Consider the following 22,676-nt stretch of genomic DNA (forward strand, 5'->3'; position numbering starts at 1 on the left):
TGCATTCTATCACAGGGCAAGCTCATTCCTGCTCAACACTGCTTCTTCCTGATTGGAACTTCACATGGGCCTGAGATGTTTACTTGGAATTTCATCCCGTGGACTTAAACATTGTATCCTTCTTTTAAAAGCTCAAATAACAAACATTCCAAAGTGCAAAGCAAAAAATTAAAGGATTTATTGAAATAGTGTGAAAATATATCCCCAACACAATGAAGATGACAGTTATGATTTTCACAGAGTTATTTTGTTCCTGCCTAAGCACAAAAGCAAAACCAGCGCAAGGCAAACAACATACGAACAAAACCTGATGTTACCTAACCACTTTCACTAAAAAACTGTACATGAAGTTTGTTTTTTTTAAAGTCAGCCTTCAGGACTCCTGAATTGCATTCACTAAAATGCTGTTTGAAATTTTACTTACTCCCCACCCACCCCACTGCTCTTGATTCATCACCCTCCCCACAAAAGGCAAAAAAGGTAGTAAGTAAAACATAAATTATAAGAATTCAAAAACAGAGATCAAAATAAATTTTTTTTTCAGTCTCTGCGTCTATGCTCAAATGGATGTTTTCTGACCGTACAGGGAAGCAAGGAAACCAGTTTTCTAGCTCTTGCTCCTCTGCCTCTTATTCTTCCCTACCCCATAATACATTTCTGAATATGTTTTAATCCATTCATCACTGAGCACTTGTATATAACTGGAAGTACCAACTATATTGTTATCACACTTTGGAGCAATTTTCATGGGGAATTGTATAAATGTTCTCTGATATGTATCTCTGCACTAGAAAGACAACCTTAAACATATATAACGACTAAGTCTCAAGTGAAGAAGGCAGCTTTCTGTTGATCACACTGAGCCTTAGGCCACCAGATTGCTACTCAGGAGAGGCAGATGGGCAGGAGGGGCCAGTTTGGAGGGCTTGGTCTAGCTCTATAGTCTCTGTAGGCATCTACCAACACCAGTTCTTCTCCTGCTACCCCTGTGTGCTTCCAGCTTCAAGCTGAGTTCTCTGCTCTGACTCCAGCAGTTCCCAATAAACCACCATTCATGGGATCCTCCTAGGTAGAGATGAAGAAGGTGCCACAAGCAACATAGTCTTGGCCAGAAGGGTTGAGTAATGGAGTGTCTTCTTTGTCGCTAAAAAGTATTACATTTAATTTTGAGAATAAAGATAAATTCTTCTAAGACAGGATTAAAAACTAAACAAAGCAAAAATAGAAAAGGAAATCTTAATGTATATTTTAAATGAGGGACAATTGTGTTGAGTAGACGTCCTTATTGTTGATAGTCTTAATTCAGCTATCAATCCAGAAATCATGAGTTTTTTTTAGCCCAAAACCTATTTTATTTAACTGAAATTTGAAACAAAATTTTGATTCATTAAGTAGAAATATTTAATAATAATAAATACACATATAAAAAGTATATTCATAGAAAATAGAAATATATGAAAAATATTCATTCACATAGAATTTTTTTTTTTTTTTTGAGACGGAGTTTCACTCTTGTTACCCAGGCTGGAGTGCAATGGCGCGATCTTGGCTCACCGCAACCTCCGCCTCCTGGGTTCAGGCAATTCTCCTGCCTCAGCCTCCTGAGTAGCTGGGATTACAGGCACGTGCCACCATGCCCAGCTAATTTTTTGTATTTTTAGTAGAGACGGGGTTTCACCATGTTGACCAGGATGGTCTCGATCTCTTGACCTGGTGATCCACCCGCCCGGCCACTGTGCCTAGCCACATAGAAATTTTAAATTGGTGTAACAACGCCAATTTAACTGGCTCAACAAGAGAGTGAAAAACGATTGCTTCAGGACTGCCTCAGTCTGTAATGCTATTTTCAAAAAATTATTTCAACATTTTCTTAAATACTATTCCTTGGTTGTTAAATTTTTATTTTGCTGCCTTAGAAGAATGAAAGTTGTTATTTGGGATGTTACATTCAGAAATAAAGTTCTGGATTTCATAGAACCCTTTATTCTCTGCCTCATCTTTAAAATTTTGATTTTTGGAGAGAACGTTGCTCAAATATAGTTTATAAATGAAATATAAAGGATGAAAGAATGGATAAACAAAGAAGCCCCCAAGGTGTAACAGTGAATGTTGCTTTAAGAAAATACAAAAACAACTTTAAATAAGATCCTTCAAACATGAGTCATCCCATTCTCAGGGAACTTGAGCATTTCCACATTGTTCAGTGCCCACAAGTCACGGAGTTTCCACACATCTCTCTTCACTTCTCTGACTTCTGTCTAACATGGGCTGATATATTTCAGCCACTACACAGTAGCTGGAGTGTGGTGTTAGAGCTTCAATTTCAACAACTCTGTGAGTCCCTTCGTAAACCTTTTTCTCCTGCACACAAGAGAGAAAAAAATCAGATGACAAGTGGTTGCCATTAAATCAGAGCTGTATTTTTGTTTAAATTACCAAGTTGTACATGGTCACAGTTGTGGCTGGGTTGTGGGATTTCTTCCTAGACACACCCTTCTTCCCTAGAGTCCTAGGCCATAGCTTGGTAAAGGGACAGGGCAAGTGGCTGTGTAGGTGAACTTGACTTCTCTTTGAGGGCTGGGAACTGGTTGACCCTGTGGTTAGAGTCTTCTTTTTAAGAATTTTGTTTGTTTTTTTGAGACACAGCTTCAGTCTGTCACCCAGCCTGGAGTGCAGTGGCACTATTTCGGCTGACTACAACCTCCGCCTCTCCGGTACAAGGGATTCTCATGCCTCAGCCTCCCGAGTAGCTGGGATTGCAGATGTGCACTACCATGCTTGGCTAATCTTTGTATCTGCAGTAGAGATGGGGTTTCAGCATGTTGGCCAGGCAAGTCTTGAACTCCTGACCTCAAATGATCTGCCTGCCTCAGCCTCCCAAAGTGCTGGGATTACAGGCATGAGCCACCCTGCCTGGCCATCTTTTTAAGAATTTGAAGCATGAAATGAGAATGGTGTAGATGAGCAGAGCTGACTGTAAGCATGCAACTGTGGCCGCAGAGAGAAAGTCTGAATGACAGAACAGGCTCCCTTAGGACTACTTCCGTTTCCCTTCTCAGTCACCGCTAAGCCTGCGGGCACTCCATGTCCTGCTTCTGTCCCTGAGATTGTTTGCCTATCTCCTAATAATCCCTCCCCTCCTCTTTTGTTTCTAAACAAGTTGAACTGGGGTTTCTACACCTTACAATAAAAAACCCTCATCTTAGATGATGCCAAAAAAGGAACAAATTCAATTATCCACCAAATCTAGACCGAAGCACTGATGGTGGATTAGAATATCACAGCAAGGCCGGGCATGGTGGCTCATGTTTGTGATGCCAGCAGTTTGAGGGGCCGAGGCAAGTGGATCAGTTGAGCCCAGGAGTTCAAGATCAGCTTGGCAACATGGCCAGAACTTGCCTCTACTAGAAGTACAAAACACATAGCTGGGGATGGTGGCGCACACCTGTAGTTGGTGTGCTACTTGTAAAGCTGAGGTGGGAGGATCATTTGAGCCCAGGATGTCAAGGCTGCAGTGAGCTGTGATTGCACCACTGCACTCCAGCCTGGGTAACAAAGCCAGACCCTATCTCAAAAAAAAAAAAATATATCAAAAATCACAGCAAAACACATAAATATATAATCATGTGATTCAGAAAGTAAGGTGTGAGGCTGGGCATGGTGGTTCATGCCTGCTAACCCAGTACTTTGGGAGGGGTACTGGGATTACAGATCAATTACCCTGCTGAGGCAGGGGTATTGATTGAAGGCAGGAGTTTGACACCAGTCTGGGCAACATGGTGAGACCTTGCATCTCCAAAAAAAAAGCTGGATGTGATGGTGCAAGTCTGTAGTCCCAACTACTCAGGAGGCTGAAGCAGGAGGATCACTTGAGCCCAGAAGTTAGAGGCTACAGTGAGCTATAATTATCACTGTACTCCAGCCTGGGTGACAGAGTGAAACCCACTCTAAAAATAAAGAAACAAAATAAGGTATGCAAAGTCCATACAAATAAATATTTGTGGCAGTTACATGGAATTCAATACTGTTAATACCAGTCTTTAGATGTGCAGGGAAGACTGTGGGAGACAAACCAAAGGACCAAAAGGGCACTCACACATTCTGATGCTGATGCCAGCACAAACATGGATTCATGCTGGTTGAGAGCAAGAAGGAATTAAAGATAAGAAAAAATAAGAGGAGGCAGAGTAGCAGAAGAGGACATCTACTATGACCAAAATATTGGTTAAAGAAACAAGAAAAAAACACTAAATAAATCTATTTATCTGAACTTACCTTTTCTAGTGAATTGTTAATTATAAAAACTCGGTATACTAATTCATAGTAATCTTCTATAGATACATTTTTTTCCTTTTGGTATCTATATGGTAAATTTGGAGCATGGAGAATTACCAACAACGATCCATTGACTTGAGTTATATTCATAACTGGAGGATCTATTTTTGCTGGAGAAAAATAATAAAATTTTGATGAATCATCAAAGGAATGTATTATATACAGACACATTATGTATAATGACAAATCAACATTAATCCAGAAATCTGACTTCATTAAAAATTATTATGAAGAGATACTTCTGACATCTAAAACACAAATATCTGAGCAGTTTCTTTGAAGATAATTTTTTATTTGCAAAGACTAGCACTTGCTGTTTCAGCTTTAGAAGGACATTTGTCTACAGTTTCCATAGCTCTCAGTTATTGTTTTGGAAAGTGAAATATGGAAACCTATTTGAGGAGAGGTCATAGACTAAGGCAAATTTTATATAGGTCTTCAAGCATGTAAAATTTCAAAGCGGCTCTAAAACCATTTGAAGACTTGTAGCTATAAAATTAATTCAACGGGATTATGTCTCATACTCTGGAATGGTGTTGGAAGAAACAAAAGAGAAAATCTTTGGCTCACGCATTTTATTACCAATAATCACAATCATTATAAAATAAGAAAGAGAATTAGATAGTCACTTTAATTGTCCCAGATTCACAGTATGAATCTGTGGTTTTCTTGTATGGTATTTATTGTACTTTCTATTTATAGATTCACATCTTTTATAATTCTTTAGAATAAACCATTCTTTCTCTCTCTCTGCATCTCTGCCTCTTTCTCTCTCTATGTACATGTGTGTGTGCACACATGAATACAAACACACACATACACACATGCATAGATACATGCTTTTCTTTTGGAATTTCAATTCATCATCTGTTAAAATTTCTTATTCTGTTTTCCATGTGTCTTAACCTTTTAAAATTTGTTTCATCTGTCTTCCTAGTTGTTGCATTTTGACTGATTTCTTCAGACCTGCCTTCCAGCCCACCAATTTATTCCTGTAATGGAAATAAATATTTTTAAAAACATTTTAATGATTATGGATTTTTCATTTCTGTGGGATTTATTTGGATCTCTTTCAATCAACCTAGGTTTGAAACCAATAATATTTTGACCTTTGATTATGATTTTATTCCCTCTGCTATTAAGTTTGAACATATTCATTTCATTATCTGCTTCTAAGTTTGCAAATACTTCAAGTGTCTTCAGGTTAGTGCTTGTTTCTTCCAAATTTGCATGTGGTCATTGTGTTTTTCTTGTAAGCACACGTTAAAAGTTGATATTTCCTTTTTTGTACTTTTGGCTTGAATTTTTTAATTTAAATAATTTTTGTTGACCTATAAGATAGATACAGACAAATAAATATAGAATTGACTCAAAAATCTTTACAAACAAATACTCCTGTATAGGAAACACCAAGATCAAGAAAGAACATTACAAACAGCCAGAAGCCTCCTTTATGTTTTCTCCAATTACTCAACTCCAGGAAAGTCACCATAGTTACTCCACTGAACTGCTCCATGGGTGTAAATCAAACGACCACATATGTGTTGGGTTGCTCTGAACTCTGGTTTAAGAATTTGGCTTTGCTTCTGCAGGGTGTTCTGTGGCACCATCAACCTGGAACAATCTTTAGTTGATGTTTTCTGAAACATGAAAATTGTATATGTAGGCTGGGTGTGGTGGCTCATGCCTGTAATCCTGGCACTTTGGGAGCCCAAGGTGGGCAGATTTCTTGAGCTCAGGAGTTTGAGAGCAGCCTGGGCAACATGGTGAAGCTGCATCTCTACCAAAACAAAAACAAAAAAACAAAAATTAGCCGGCATGGTGGCATGCACGCCTGTAGTCCCAGCTATTCGGGTGGTTGCAGTGGGAGGCTCACCTGAGCCCAGGAAAGCTGAGGCTGCAGTGAACAATGATCATGCCACTGTACTGCAGCCTGGGCAGCATAGTGAGACCCCATGTTAAAAAACAAAAACAAACATAAAACATGAAAAAAAGAAAATTGCACATGAATTTGAATCTCAAACCTTTATGAATTTAGGGGGTGTTAGATTCTTAGCAGAGTAAGGATGGAAACACACAAATTACTTTTCTCTCTTTATTGGAAGGGCTTTTCTTAGTCTCCTTTTGTTGTTTGTTTGTTTGGTTTTGAGTTTGTTTTTGAGACAGGATCTCATTAGGTTGCCCAGGCTGCTCTCGAACTCCTGTACTCAAGTGGTTCTCCCTCAGCTTCCTGAGTAGCTGAGATTACAGGTGTATGCCACCAAACCCAGGCTAGTCCGCCTTTTTATTGACAATGTAGCCCTTGGAGGTTCTAAGATTTTTGTTGGGGTATTTGTTGTAACTAACTCCCTACCTTGTGCTGGCCTAAAACCTTGTCTTTTGTCCTAGGAGTGGCTGTTACCGCTCAGGGTCTAGTTCCCACGTCCAGCACATGCCCTCAGGGCAGCTCGGGCTTCACCGTGTTTATCCTCTGCTTCCCGTTTATTTCTGTTTACTTGGTTTTGGCCCCTGAGAATTCCCTTTATTTTCATTTTTGCTTCTCTGCGGAGTTTGGAAAATGTGTTTTATTTTATCCAGAATTTCTTAGTGTTTTAGAAGAGGAGAGTTTCCTCCTCCCAGGCTATTTAATTTAGAACCATAGCTTTTTAAATCACTTTCCAACTATATTGGACATTTTCCTAATTGCTCGAAGGAAAAGGAATTCTCCCTTTGTTTACACTTGAATCCTCCAAACCAGTGGATATTTAATCTCATTTATGCTTCCCATGCTCCAAATTCAGCAGACCACCATAGAACACTTACTTACCACTTGTGAGGTGAGAATGAATCACTGCTCAGTTTCGTAGGAGAATATCATGCGTGATCAATTTTCTCCCAGATAAAAACATACTTCTAACATTCTTGTCACATATTTAGCACACAAAAAAATCGCCTTTCTTGTGTGTGACTCAGGTGTTTAGAACTCAATTGGTAGAAATTCGTTGAAGATAAATATGACAGGATTAAATACTATTGTGTATTTTTTCTCTAAAATATTTATATTTTTTCTAAAAATATATTTTATTTTTTCCTAAAAATATATTTTATATTTTTTCCTAAAAATTTATTTTATTTTTTTCCTAAAAATATATTTTATTTTTTTTCCTAAAAATATTTTATTTTTTTCCTAAAAATATATTTTATTTTTTTCTAAAAATATATTTTTTTTCCTAAATATATATTTTATTTTTTTAATATATTTTATTTTTTTCCTAAAAATATATTTAATTTTTTTCTAAAAATATATTTAATTTTTTTCCTAAAAGTATATTTTATTTTTTTCCTAAAAATATATTTTTTTTCCTAAAAATATATTTTATATTTTTTCTAAAAATATGTTTTTTTCAAAAATATGTTTTATTCTAAAAATATGTTTTATATTTTTTTCTAAAAGTATGTTTTATATTTTTTTCTAAAAATGTTTTATATTTTTTCTAAAAATCTGTTTTATATTTTTTTCTAAAAATCTGTTTTATTTTTTTCTAAAAATCTGTTTTATATATTTTTTAAAAATCTGTTTTATATTTTTTTCTAAAAATCTGTTTTATATTTTTTTAAAAATGGGTTTCATTTTTTTTCTAAAAATGTGTTTCATTTTTTCTCTAAAAATGTATTTCATTAGTTTTTTTCTAAAAACATATTTTTAGAAAAAATAAAATATATCTTTTCTAAATATATATTTTTTTCTTCTAAAAATATATTTTATTATTTTCTAAAAATATATTATATTTTTTTTTCTAAAAATACATTTTATTTATTTTTTCTAAAAAAAAAATATATATTTTCTAAAATATTTATATTTAAATTTAAGCCAGATAGCATCTTCCCCTTCTGGCTCAAAGTATCATTACTGAAAATTTTTCTTTTTTTTTTTTTTTTTTAAATCATTTGCACATATTTTATTTTCTTGTTTGACATCACTGGGAATCTTTCTAATTATGCATGGATTAGGTTAATATTAAAAAAAGTTTTTAAAGACCAAGCATGATTGCTCATACCTGTAATTCAAACACTTTGGGAGACCAAGGCAGAAATAGGCTCAAGGCCAGCAGTTTGAGACCATTCAGGGTGAGGCCTGGGAGAGACACCATCTCTACAAAAAATTTTTGAAAATTGGCTGGGCAAAGTGGTATGTACCTGTAATCCCAGCTACTTGGGAGGCTGAAGCTAGTGGATCACTTGAGCCTAGGAGGCTGAGGCTGCAGTGAACTATGACCATGCCACTGCACTCTAGCTTGTGCAATAGAGTGAGACCTTGTTTCTAAAAAGATGAGAATTGGCAGGGTGTGGTGGCTCACTCCTGTAATTCCAGCACTGTGGGAGGCTGAGGGAGGATTGCTTGAGCCCAGGAGTTCAAGACCAGCCAGGGCAACATGGTGAGAGATCATCTTTTGGATTGGAAATAAATGTTTCAAGATCTTTTTAATATCACCAATTTTACTGCAGCTGCAGCCACAGTCTTTCAAGATGTTTATCAAGTAGTATGAAAATAGATGTTCTTAAGAGAAACTGCTTTTAAAATTTGCTTCTAGGCATACCAATTTCCATTCCTTGGCAACTCCTCACTGCAAACCTACCATCTTGTTTCCAAAAATTTTCTTTTAATCATGTGCATATGGAACTTGTCTTTTGAATGTATGAATTCATGAGCTTACATTTCAGTTGTTTAAATGTGATAGCTTACTTTAAGTACACATCCCTTTTGTAGTGAGGCACACATTTTAGACATTGACCTATCAGTGAGTCAGCCTGTGGACATCACAGGTTTCCTGGTTTGTGATCTGTGATGCTAGATTTTGCAACTGATTGCAAAATCAGTTTTGCAATCAGTTGCAAATGTCTTGACTCATTCACCAGATTGTGATTGTGTTCTAAGACCAAGTCAAAATGATTTGACCTCATAGCACTTTACTCTTTAATAGCTCTCTCCTTGAAATATTACCTTTTCACACTATTTATGAACATATCAGCCCACAGATTTCCTCCTACACCTTTGACTATTCCTTCTCAGCCTTCTTTTAAGATTTTTCTTACTCAGGCATCTTTGGGTGAGAGTCCCTCAATATCTGGTCTTACTCAAAACTATCTCTCACTCAATACTCTCTCCCTAAGCAGTCCTATCAATGCCCACTGTGCTATGTGCATGAAATGACTCACAAATTTTTGTGTCTAATAGAGACTTTACCTTTGGGTCTTGGATCTGAAGAGATATGTCCAAAAAAAGCATCTTAAACTTAACATACTCAAAACCAAACTCATAATCTCTATTACCTTGCATCCCACCATACTGGTCTTTTTCACAAAACCCCATCAAAAACATCTCAGCAATTCTTCTAATTATGCATGCAAGGAACTTAGAGGTCTGCTTTGACATGTTCTCTTTACCATTATATCTGATCTAGCAACTGGTGCTGCAAATTTTTCTTGCTAAATGTCCCTCCAGGAATAAATTTTCTCTAGCCCTTTTCATCAACCAAATTCTGTCTCCTGTAGATGATTATTAGTAACCCACGACTTCATTTATCTGCATCCAACCTGTTCCCTAAATATAGTCAAAATGATCTTTTCTATATACAAGTCTTATCATGTGGCTCCTGAGTAAAATTACATTTTTCTGGAGGAAGTCACAACTCCTTAAACATTTCTTGTACCTGGCCTACTTTTCCAGTCCCAGCTCATTGTGGACTCCTTCCTGCATGCTCTTATTCACTACACCCGTTGTCTTTCAGTCCCTCACGTTTGCTATGCCAGAGGGCCTTTGCAAATGCTGTTCCCTTTGCTTGGAATGCTCTATTCTTTGCCTCAAGTGATCCTCCCGCCTCAGTCTCCCAAAGTGCTGGGATTACAGGCATGGAGTTACTGCGTGTGGCCTTCACATCTATTTTTAATCCAAGCAAATCCAGGGTCAAATAATATTGAAATCTCACAAAGTATCAAATGCTGCTTTTAACTCAAGAAGGCTTATTTTATTTTATCTTTAAAATCTGCTTTGTCTCTAGATAGATGTGCTATAGAACATCTATCAGAACCTAAGCAATGCCATTTTATAAAAGACAAAGCTGTTTTCCAAAAATAAGTTGTAACAGCTGCCCCATTCTCCTCACAATGACTGCTAACTTTGGCTTCTGTAAATAAAACTGCTTACCTTTTCTTACCAGTGACTGCCAGAATTGCTGGCCTTTGCTTACTGGTAATGACCAGAATAAGCAGCCCAAGTTAATTCCATCCTGGCCCCTGCGACTTGTAATAAGTAACTAAGATCTGTGGATTCCACCACTGCCCAGACGATGTGTAAACTAATGCTTATCTTGACTTCTGTAAACCACTTAGGTAACAATCGAAGTGACAACAAGTCCCCTAGCCCTTGGAATGTCTGGAGACCCGCTCCTTCCTCTCTACCCGGGAGGTGATTTACGGAATCCCCTGGCCTTCAGAATGTTTGAATCCCTTCACACCCACCCCTGCCCCACACGCCCACCCCAGAGGTGGTTTACGGGCATAAAAGGGTCTTGTCACCCTCCTTTCAGGGCCACGGGTTGGAGAGACGTGAGTCCTCCATGGTCACCGGCAATAAAGACCCTGCAATTTGGCATACTTTTGTCTTGGTGTTAATTTTATAATCTCGCATTTCAATACTTTATAGACACCATAAATCAGAACTTCTTAATCTAAGATAACATCATGCTGCTCAAAAATGGGTGTCACAGGAGCCAACGCATGCAGCTGGCTCATTAGTCTATATCACAGATGCCAGGAACATGCTGTACTGAGGACCGAGAAACATGTTTTTTGAAATATGTTCTTTAGAAAGCCTTAGGAGCTGTGGTAAGAGGATGCAAAGCTGGGGATGAGGAGGCAGCTGAGTGGATGGTTCCCCTCACTATTGCATCAACGAGACTAGCAGCTATTTATAGACTGGGTTTCTTATTCTTCTACTAAGAGGCCCTGCAATAAAATAAGATGGCTTTTTAAGGGACCTAGTCTAAAGCTTTTTCTTTTCTTTTCTGATTCTTTTTTAGGGAGAATGGTCATACAGAGAACACACAAACCCTTCTTAACACTATCCCAATTTAAATAGAATTGAGCTAAAGCTGTCAGCCAATGTCTTTGGCTATTCATACCTGACTGGCTTAATGGCACAGATTGGAGAGGGCTTTGTTTGGTAAATAAATTTGAATGTGACCTTATTTCTAAGCTTGAATATAAAAATCAAATTGATCTGTGAACTTCCCCCACTGGTGTTCCTCAGGTTAGTTATGAAATCTCCTTTTCCTCAGCTAGAGAATTGCTAGTTGAGTGTATTGACCTTGAATTTCAATTTATCCAAGAAACAATGTGAGAGTTACCATGAATTAGTTTGCTCAACTCTGTTCCACCTCCTGCTAATTAGAGAATTGGGGGAAAATTCCTTTTTCTGAGTTCAATTGCATTTTGTACATGCTCCAATTAACTTGAATCTAATTGGACCTTGCACCAGTTAGAAGAGGTATATGGATGGATCCCTAAGTACTAAGATACAGAATGTGAATATTTCTGTGGTCATATGAGTGCAAATCAAAGGGAGCAAAGGGCTCACACTGAAAGGAGGTCTTAAAAAATCTAGGTGGTTAGAGAATTGCAAGGAACCCATAATAGTCAAAACAACCTTGAAAAAGATGAACAAAGAGGAGTGCTCACTCTTTTCAATTTCAAAACTTACTACAAAGCAACAGTAATCAAAAGAGTGTGGTATGGGCACAATGATAAATGTATAGATCAATGAAATAGAATTGAAAGTCTGGAAGTAAATCACACTTTTATGGTCTATTGATTTTCAACAAATGGTGCTGGGGCAACTGGACAGTCATATGTCAAAAAATAATATTGGACCCTTACCTCACACCAGATACAAAAATTAACTCAAAATGAATCAGACTTAAATGCAAGAGATAAAAGCATTAAACTCTTAGAAGAAAATACAGGGTAAATCTTCATGATTTTGGATTTGGCAAAGGATTCTTAGATATGACACCAAACGCCCAAGCAACAAAAAAAGAAATAGATAAATTGGATTTCATCAAAGTTTAAAACTTGGTATCAAATGATACCATCAAGAAAGTAAAAAGACAACCCACAGAACAGGAGAAACTATTTGAAAATCACATATCTGATAAGGCATTGGTATGCAGAATACATAAAGAACTCTTACAACTCAAAAATAAAAAGATATAACTAAATTTTTTAAATGGGCAAAGTATCTCAATGGACAGTTCTCCAAAGGAAGGTCCAAAATAGCCAATAAGCATAAAAAAGAAGTTCAAAATCATTAATTAGCAGGGAAATGCAAATAAAAAACACATGAGATACCATTTTCTACCCATCAGGATAGCTATAATAAAAAAAGATTGGTAAAAATGTGGAAAAATCAAAACCCTTATATACTCCTTAATGTAAAATAGTGCAGATGCTTTGAAAACATTCTGGCATTTCCTCAAATGACTAAACATAGAGTTACCATGAGACCCAGTCATTCTATGGTGGCACATACTTGATAGTCCTTGCTACTTGGGAGGCTGAGGTGGAAGGATTGCTGGAGCGCAGGAGATCAAGACTGAAGTGAGCTATGATTGTGCCACTATACTCCAGCTTAGGTGACAGAGAAGGATCCTGTCTCTCAAAAAACAAACAGACAAAAACCTCGCACACAAAAATGTTTATGTGATTATTTATAGCAGCATTATTCATAATAGCCAAAAGATGGAAACTCCTAAATGTCTATCAACTGAGGAATAGATAAATCCTCATTATCTGTATAATGTGGTATATCCATATAATGAATTATTATTTGGCCACAAAAAGGAATAAAGTACTGATACACACTACAACCTGAATGAACCTTGAAAACATGTTAAGTGAAAGAAGCCAGACACAAAAAATCATATATCATATAAGTCTATTGAGAACAGGGCACTCTATAGAGACAGAAAGATTAGTAGTTACCAGGGCTGAGGGCTAGGGGAATGGCAGGACTGGAAGGTGATAGGCAAAGGGTATGAAATTGCTTTTTGAGGTGATAAAAATGTTCTAAAATTGTGAGGGATGGTTATACATATTTGTGAATATAGTAAAAATAATTAAACTGTATGTTATATGCTTAAAGTATAAGCTGTGTGAATTATACCTCAATAAGGCTGTTTAAAAAAATCTAAGTGGCTGCAGGGACAGTCTATTTCCCCAGTGTCCTATAGTTGTTCTATGGACTCCTGAACAAAATAGTTGCATGATGGAGGTTATATATAGACTTAGCAATATGGATCTCCTCTTACCAAGGTTGGTCTGACACTGTCAAGTGTCTAACTTTCCAATAGTGAAGAACAATGTTGAACTCCTAGTATAGTGCCATATTTTAGGGGCTCTCATCTGCCATCTCATTGCAGGTAGGTTTGTTTTTGTTCTCTTCCAAAAGGGAGGAGGAAGGGGACAAGAGACATTGGTTATAATTTTTCTTTACTGCTGGGTGTAGATTCTGGTTACAGATTCTGTTTATAGATTTGTATTTACTGCTTCAGTGCTTTTATCAGCAGACCCTCCCCACTCCTGGTACCACACACACACCCACAGATGTAGTCAATGCCTTATTTATGAGCATAGCACTCCACCATACATTGTTTATGAAACAGGACTTAATGTGAAAGGAGTGAAGAAAGGTCTCAGACCCACAGGAATATTGGGCCTTTTCGTTTGTCACTCAGAAATCCATGACTTTATAGGAAGGTGAAATGGGTAATTGAAAACTCAGTTTGAGAGACATCTTGTGAAGTGGTGTATGAATTGATAAATGCTCCAACCGGTAAATGCTTCACTAAGCCTGGGGCCAATTTATGGTGCTGTTTCTTCCATGGACAGAATTTACTGGCCTAGGATACCAGAAGTGGAAGTGAGAGGAGCAACCGTCACTGTTACCCATAGTGAACAACTCATGACATTTTTTTCTTTCCCATATACTTGGCCTTGAATTCTGGTTTATAACAAAGGTGATTTCCAAAAATTGGAAGTCAAGGGTCTCTGGAGCTCCTCGTGCCATTCAACCCGCAAAAAGAAAATGAGGTTCTTATATTGTCTGGGGTGATTCGTTCTGATTATCAAGGCACAATACAATTACAAATACAACGGGGTCAGGTGGAAGAATTGTTGGTAGCCTCAGGTGTCCCTCTTAGAACTTCTCTATTCAGTGATAAAAATTAATGTAAGGTTAGGTCGAGCTGTGACAGGAGACACCAAAAGGACTCAGATTCCTCATGGATAAAGAGCTGAGGTGCTGGCTGAAAAGAAAGTGAATGTTGAGTTTATAATGAGGGGAGAGGTTATGAATATTACTTATGGCTTTGTGGCGAGTTGTAGTTATGAGGACTGTTGTAAATACCTTAATTTTCTCTCCTGTTCTGTTTGTGCACATCTTTATACCTATACATTAAACCCCTTCTCTCTTTCTTTTCTCTACTATTTTATACAAGGTCTGTTGGTAATGGTTAATTTTATCAGCTACATCTTAGATTATATTATTCTATGATTGTGACTAAACCAGATGAGGAATAAATATCATTCAGAATGGATACTGAGAGAGCACTTTTGGTCTGCCTTTTTGGGGAGGTGACTAAAATTTCCTCAACAGAAAATTCTTCTAATATGAGTATTTTCAGGAACTTAACCCTCGTGTTTGGGAAAGGACTAGGGCACTATGACAAATTCTGCTGTTTAAAAATACTTTTTTGTGGGCTGGGTGTGGTGGCCTATACCTGCACTTTGGGAGACCCAGGGGGGTGGATCACCTGAGGTCAGGAGTTTGAGACCAGCCTGGCCAACATGGTGAAACCCTATCTTTACTAAAAATACAAAAATTAGCCGGGCATGGTGGCACGTGCTTGTAATCCTAGGTACTCGGGAGGCTGAGGCTGGAGAATTGCTTGAACCCTGGAGGTGGATGTTGCAAGCTGAGATTGTGCCACTGCACTCCAGCCTGGGTGACAAAGGGAGACACACACACACACACACACACACACACTCATACACACATGCAGTAAGAAATTGATGGAGTGGGGGCTCTGAATTCAGAGCAGCAAATCTGAACCCTGACTTGGGTAATACTAGCCATGATATTTGAGCAAGGCCTCTACATCTTGCTGTTCTGGGCTGGGAAATTAGGATAATAAAAGCTGTCTCCTAGAGTTGTTCTGAGAATTAGACCAAATGGAGATAATGATGTAGACCTCAGCAAAGCACAGGCCTGGTGGTCTCTAGCCATGCTCTGGGAGGGCTGTCCAAAAGCAGGAAAAACAAGAGCAAAGAAACTCCATGGAACTCACTTTCCCACCAGGGAGTGAACCGTGGCGTCAGGCTCCAGTCTGAGTAGCTCCCAGCTGAGGCTGCCTTCACTCTCCCGTAATAAGGTTCCTGTATGTCTGAGGTTTCATTGGTAAGGTCACAAAAGAGTTCTTGAATACCCCAGCAGTCCTCTTTATTTTTCCATTGTCTCTGTCCATACCTGTTGCAGTGAAAAGGCAAAGATCTGAGTTTCTTTTCTCCACTCAAGGAGTCTTCAGTATTTTCAGACTAATAATTCTTTATACCTGATTCTAGTATCAATACCACCATGAAAGCATATGGCTGCTCTTCAGAATCTTTAAAAAGATTCCTTCTTATTAACTGTCTCAGTCCATTTTCTGTTGCAATAACTGAATATTTGAGACTGGGTAATTTATAAAGAAAAGGAATTTATTTCTTAGTGTTTTGGAGGCTAGGAATTCTAATGTCTAAGAGCCACATCTGGTGAGGGCCTTCTTGCTGATGGGGACTCCCTGCAGAGACTTAAGGTGGCACACGACATCACAGGGGTTCAGGAGAGATGGCTTTTTTTTTTAGAGCAGACCCATTCTTGTGAAAACTAGCCTACTTCCTCAATAACACGTTAATTCATTAATTCATCAATGGATGAATCCGTTCATGGGGGCAGAATCCTCATGACTCAATCATCTCCCCAAAGTCCCAACTCTCAACATTGCTGCATTGGGGATCAAGTTTCCAACACATGAACTTTTGGAGGCCACATAGAAACCACAGCATTAACTAAAGTGCTGTCTTGCTGGAAGATAAACATCCCGAACACCTCCTGTATCACTAACATAGGGTTTTAGCTTTTTTTGTTAGTACTCGGCGAAATGTTCTCTCTGGTATGTGGGCTGACTTCCATTTTTGAATACTCGCTCTCCACGTCCTCAACGCTTCTGAGGTTTTGGCAGTTTGTGGTTTTTCTCCACTTCTCCTCAGCTTGCTGTTGAAGAATGTGGCTGCTTCTGAGAAGTTGCTACCACTTTCCATCTCAGGTGTTGCTTACCCAAATATACGATTATTGAAAACTGACCGGAACTTGTAGTGAGGACTGTATATGGAGCCCTGTAATTAGGGGTTGGGAGGAGGGATGGAAACCCCTGAAAAAAGGTAATGAGGCAACAGGCAAGAGAGGCTGACTCAGCCTGAGGCCACGGAGTGTTGTAATAGCCAAAGAGAAGATTCACTCTTCAATTCCTTACCAGCCATGAATCAGACCAGTGCAAAAGGTGATGGTGGGGAAGGGAGAGGGAATTGGAGGCTGGGGAGAAAGGTTCTTCAAAATATTTATTGAAAGACTTGAAATCAAACTTTCTAGACAAATAATAAGGAAGACTGACAGTATCTGTACTCAGTAATCTACATGTTGACAGCAGTTTCATTCTATCACAATTAAAGCAGAACCACAACATGTATTGAGCATAATTTGATGTATTAAAATTATTTATTTATTTATAATAAGTCATTAACTTAGCTGTAATGACTGACTTCTTTTTTAATATAATATCTCATTGTTCATCCTATTCTAAATGCAAGGGATATAATAGTATAGCTCATGAACTGGATACACTAAAGTGAAAGTTTTCAAAATTATAAATTTACCTTCTGCTGTTGAAAATCCCTTAGAGACAGGAATGGATTCAGGTATTCTGGGGTCTGAAATTTATATAGTCTTAGTCCATTATGTGTTTCTATAACAGAACACCTGAGGCTAGGTAATTAATTTATAAGGAAGAGAGGTTTATTTAGCTCATGCTCTGCAGCCTAGGAAATTACAAGAAGTGTGGTGCCAGCATCCACTGGGCTTCTGGTGAGAGCTTCTCATGCTGCCTGAGAACATGGCGGAGAAGATCAATGGGAAAAGCAGATCGTGGCAGAGGAAACACTCAAGGGGCATCCCGGCTTTACCACACCCACTGTCATAGAAACATTTCATGAGAACTAATTCAGTCTTGCAAGAGTGACAACTCACTCAACTTCAGCAAGAATGGTACCAAGCCTTTCACGAGGGCTCCATCCCCATGACCCACTTCCAACACCACCACACTGGGTATTAAATTTCAATGTGAGTTTTGGTGGAGACAAACTCCAGCCACAGCAGCTTTGGAGTCCTCTTTAAGAAAAGACTTATAAATATAAAATCCTTCCATGGGGTCCTGAAGTTTAATCTTCATTAGATTCTTGGTAATACAGTTTCTAACTTCTGACCTGTTTATACTGCTTAAGGGGAAGTATAAAAAGGGTGCCAATCTCTACTTCTGACATACTGAAAGTATCTCCAGCAATGCACAAATCTATTTTTGTAATGGAGAAATGTTCATTGTAAATATTTATAAATTTTGCAATCCCTACATAAAATATGTAGAGAGAAGTAGCAGCAGTTAAAGATGGAGATGCTTCTGGGGGTAGTCCTTCTGAAATTAATTAGCAGAAAAATCTGACTTAGGACCTGCTCCATGCTGGAGAGACATGAATGAATTTACGGGATAAAAAAATGCTATTTTAGCCCATAGTTGCATTTGATTTTCTGAATTTCTAGTGAAAAACCATGAAAGCTAAACTGTGATATCTCCTGTCTCACTGTCAGAGGAGGAAGAGCCTCAACCCCCCTCATCCCCCAGAAATACAGGAATGGAAAAACCTGCCATTTTCAAATCAGATGTGTTTGTTTCCAGGCCTTGAGCCAGGAAAGGAATAGATTATATCTGAGCTTTGGCAACGATCCAGCAGGATTAGCCTGAAGATCAGGCGAGAGGAACATGCAGCAGCGTGCTCCCGTTTGTGTCCATGCTTACAGGAGTTGTTAGTGTTTGAAAACAATTTTCTAAACAGTAAATCCACTCTGAAAGTGACTTTTTTTTTGAGACGGAGTTCTGCTCTTGTTACCCAGGCTGGAGTGCAATGGCGTGATCTTGGCTCACTGCAACCTCTGCCTCCTGGGTTCAGGCAATTCTCCTGCCTCAGCCTCCCAAGTAGCTAGGATCACAGGCATGCGCCACCATGCCCAGCTAATTTTTTGCATTTCTAGTAGAGACGGGGTTTCACCATGTTGACCAGGATGGTCTCGATCTGTTGACCTCGTGATCCACCTGCCTCGGCCTCCCAAAGTGCTGGGACTACAGGCTTGAGCCACTGCGCCCAGCCCTGAAAGTGACTTTTAAATTAAAAGTCACTTTTAATTTGGCACATTCACCTCCACATTTGCCACAACTTAACTTCTTTTTCAACTAGTGATAGTTTCACTCATTGAGTACTTGCTATGTGCTAAATAAACTGCTTCCAACATTCGCTTGACAAATTTGTATTGAGAACCCACCATGTGCCAGGCTCCAACATGGAGGCAAAGGCTGAGCCTGTGAGGTCTTGGTGCAGGTCTAGGGCTGAAATATCTGCCCAATGCGCTGCACATCATCATGCATTTTGAGTCCCCAGGCAACCTTCAGGGGAGACAAGTCACTGCTATCTCAACCTTGGCTTCTTCTCAACCCCTCTGCAACTGAGAAAAAGCTTGGATCCTAACACTCCATTGCATTCTAGAACATGTTATCCCAGTGCTGTCTCTATCAGCTGAAGGAAACTCAGTTTACTTACACTTTGTACTGCACAAAATAGACAGTGCTGTTGCCGGCAAGCGCCCTCCCAGGCTGCCATTGCAAAATGTTGTGAAAATTTCGGGACTGAAATCGTACCCTCTGAGGCTTCAGAGACTCATGGGCTGGCTGAGTTCCTAAGATAATAGGAGAAGGAAGAACATTGAACATTGTTCGGAGTACCGTCGTTCCCAGCAGTAGTTTCCAATGGAATACCCACATCAGGATTCCCTAAAGTAGGTGCTGTAAGCACGGGTAGTAGAGGTGGAGCCCAGAAATCAACATTTTGAACCTCCAATGCAATGATTTTAAGGCACACTAAAGTTTCAGAATGACGAGTTCCAGATCCTAAACACGTACATGATATCTTCCCACCCTATTTCCCAAGCTGTAGGGGAAGCAAATTGCAGTGAAAAAATATTGTTCTTATTTGATTCCCAAATAGTGATGGAATATAATGACTGAAAGGAAGGACCCACACTAAGACCACCAACCATCTTCTTAGGAACCTCTATATTAGCACTATGCAAGCTAAATTTGCTAGGGACCAATTCTGGCTCCAGGCCCTCAGCCCAGCACTCAGTCCCTCCTTTCTCAGATTCTTGCTCAATCTCTGGGTCCTGCTTCCAGGTAGGTCCGCCCTTGCTGTCCCACTCCTGAATGGCTGTATTTACCTGCCTGCATCCTGGCTCCAAGTCTCTAAGCATAATCCCTCAGATGAAATGGCCATGCTAATGAGGAAAACTGCCCAAGACCCTGCAGGGACCTAGTGTTTCTGAGACTACTCGTGGCAGGATATGGGATAATTTTGCACTGGCATGACTTGTGCTTTCTTCCTCAAATCATGCGACATAGGTGGGACAACCTCACTTGCCTTTAGTTGCATAGAGGCAAGAGCACTTGGGGAAAACTTGATTTAGGGTTCAAGGTTTCTTCTAAGGGATAAGGAGTCAGGAGGCATATCTTGTGTTTCCTCCCTGACCTCATCTTCTGTCACCCCGACCCCTTGTGTTTGCCGCATTGACTCCTTCCCTTGCTCCACCATGCCCCCGGTGACCCCGCCTTAGGGCCTCTGCACTGGCCCTTCCCTTTTTCTGGTCTACTCTCACCCTGGATTTCACGTGGCTCATTTCTCCACCTTCTTCAAGTCTTTGCTCAAATGTATCACCTTATTGAGATGGTGAAAAAATACTCTCAAGCCCATGGTCTCAGCTCTGAACTTTCAATATTTGTTATTTTGAAATGAACAAGGCTATTTCCTCGGGCCTTTATTCTTACCAACCAAATAGTGTGAATACTGTTATTTGTTTTTTAATTTGTTTTCACTTGTATTTTTTGGACCACTTTCAGTGCACCAAAGGCTGTTATGTACTTGGAAAGAGTCTACAGCCACAATTGATTTTGCTCACAAAAATCACCGCCTGACAGATCATCTTTAGAACCTAAAAATTCCAGGAATGTTCAGGAGATGACAGGTACCATTTCCTGAAGGCCTGCCTAGAATTGATTTGCTAACATGAAGAAAGATGGCTTAATGCCCTTTATCTCTCTGTCTATGGATTCCTTCTCTCATTTTTGTAACATCCCTGCTACCACTAACAGTAAGAACAGTTCACTCGTCACCAGGCACTGAGTGACTATCTGCATCAACACATTTAATTTGCCCAGCTCTTCTACAAGGAAGGTACTGTGCATGGTCTTCCTCTTATAGACTGAAACAACCAAGCCTGGAAGACCTGAAGGAGCTTTCCAGGCAGCAAATGGTGAAGCCAATCTTGTCCCCTAGACAGTCTGGCTGCAGAGTCTGCCTCTTTCCTCCAACAGAAGACCAAGAGCAGAGCCATGGGAGAGAGGAGCCAATGAAAGAGGCTGACCAATTAGAAGCTGAGGGTATACTTTATCTTCTTCCTTTTTCCCTCCTCCTCCTTCTTCTTGCTGACATTCATCAAACATCAAACATATATGAACATTAACTTATATTAAGTACCTTGTTCAAAGCTTTACAACTTACTTCCCACAGCCGCCAAGTAGGATATTTTTATTGCATTCTACAGATGAGGAAGCTGAAGCTTTAAAAAATTGCCTCTCTTACTCAAGGTTACAGGCTTGGTAAGACGCAGAGCCAGGAACATTTTGGTAGCATTTGAATTCTTGCCGTATTTTGCTAAATGAGTCCTTGCTGTTACCAAGGACCAGAGGCATAGTCTCAAATCCAAACATTTCTGGAAGATGAAGGCTGGAATCGCTTTTATGTGTTAGTCACTGGACAACTGTAGCATCTTGGCAAGTTACTTGAATAGCTTACACTGAGAGGTACCCGATTGTGCATTTGGATTCCTATGCTTGCTCAGAAGTATGCAGTGGTGATAAGATGCTCTACACACCTGAAGTTTCCTCCAAGAATACCAGAAGTGAACTCTCACATGTTGTTTGTGGTCCCTATTCTGTGCCAGGCACTTCTCTAAACACTTGGCGTGTATTAATTCATTTAATCTTCACAGTGACCTAGAATCCCCATTCTCCTGATGAGGAAATTGAGGCACAGGGGTGTTAAATAAATTTCCCAAGTTTTCCTATATGGTAAAATGGCAGAGCTGAAGTCCAGACTGTGACAGTTTGGCTTAGCAGCCTGTGCTGGTAACCACCATGATATAGTGTTCCTTCAAGGTAAAAGACATTCTAAAGTGAGTGAGTGAGTGAGAGAGAGAGAGAGACATGTACATTTGTTCTGTATGAAGTCTCTGCACCCTCTAGAGTGCCTTTTCTTTAGTGGGTACTCGCTAAGTACATGTGGGGTCTTTCAAGCTGCAGATAGACACTAACCCCATGCCTGTTCTGCTCATTTAGTGACATCAAAAGCTGCAGCCTTTATAAAGTCCAAAAAAGCACGAGTGCCATTTCTAACAGATCCTTGATCGGACTCCTATGACAAAGCTATGAGCAATTAAAAAGAAACAAAGCACTTACCTGCTACACCAGTCAGGAGGAAACTGATGAGGAAGCCTAGAGAGCAATGTTTAGGCATCATGGTTGCAAGTACGACTGTTCAGGCCACCAGTGTTCCCTTTAATGAGAGGACAGCTCAGGACCAAAGAGGAAACTATAAATCCACAAGCAGACCATCGCTCCTGGTTTAACCAAAGGCAGATGGTTCCGTGAATCAACTACAGTTTTATTTCAATACTACATTATATTATTTTATTTTAGGAGAATTATGAAAGTATAAAAACCACTTCAAAGAACATTTGCTGTCACTTTTATGCAGAAGCTCGTTTTTATTGGGAAGCTTGTTTTTTGTTGGGACTTCACTAGCTGTGGAAAGGCAAGATACTGAGGATGGGCAGACCC

General features: G+C 39.2%; 1 protein-coding gene across 1 annotated transcript; it reads right to left on the reverse strand.

Annotated features, from left to right (window-relative positions):
• Positions 1–450: 450 nt before the first annotated feature.
• IL22RA2 (interleukin 22 receptor subunit alpha 2) lies at positions 451–22,372 on the reverse strand. Its single transcript, XM_035294675.3, has 5 exons — positions 22,296–22,372; positions 19,330–19,465; positions 15,717–15,895; positions 4,276–4,445; positions 451–2,361 (listed from the first exon to the last, which is right to left on the reverse strand). Exons 1-5 carry the CDS (start codon positions 22,354–22,356, stop codon positions 2,215–2,217), a joined length of 693 nt encoding a protein of 230 aa, XP_035150566.1. The 5' UTR covers positions 22,357–22,372; the 3' UTR covers positions 451–2,214.
• Between the last annotated feature and the right edge of the window lie 304 nt (positions 22,373–22,676).

Source organism: Callithrix jacchus, chromosome 4 (genome assembly GCF_049354715.1).
Source record: "Callithrix jacchus isolate 240 chromosome 4, calJac240_pri, whole genome shotgun sequence".
NCBI lineage: Eukaryota > Metazoa > Chordata > Mammalia > Primates > Cebidae > Callithrix > Callithrix jacchus.

Bases quoted from the DNA above. Each gene is read 5' to 3' on its own strand.
- IL22RA2 (XM_035294675.3), bottom strand. From the start codon at position 22,356: ATGATGCCTAAACATTGCTCTCTAGGCTTCCTCATCAGTTTCCTCCTG. The intron at 19,466-22,295 runs GTAAGTGCTTTG...CTATTATCTTAG, and splicing joins CCTCCTGACTGGTGTAGCAG to GAACTCAGCCAGCCCATGAG. The intron at 15,896-19,329 runs GTAAGTAAACTG...TCACTGCAACAG, and splicing joins TATTTTGTGCAGTACAAAGT to GTATGGACAGAGACAATGGA.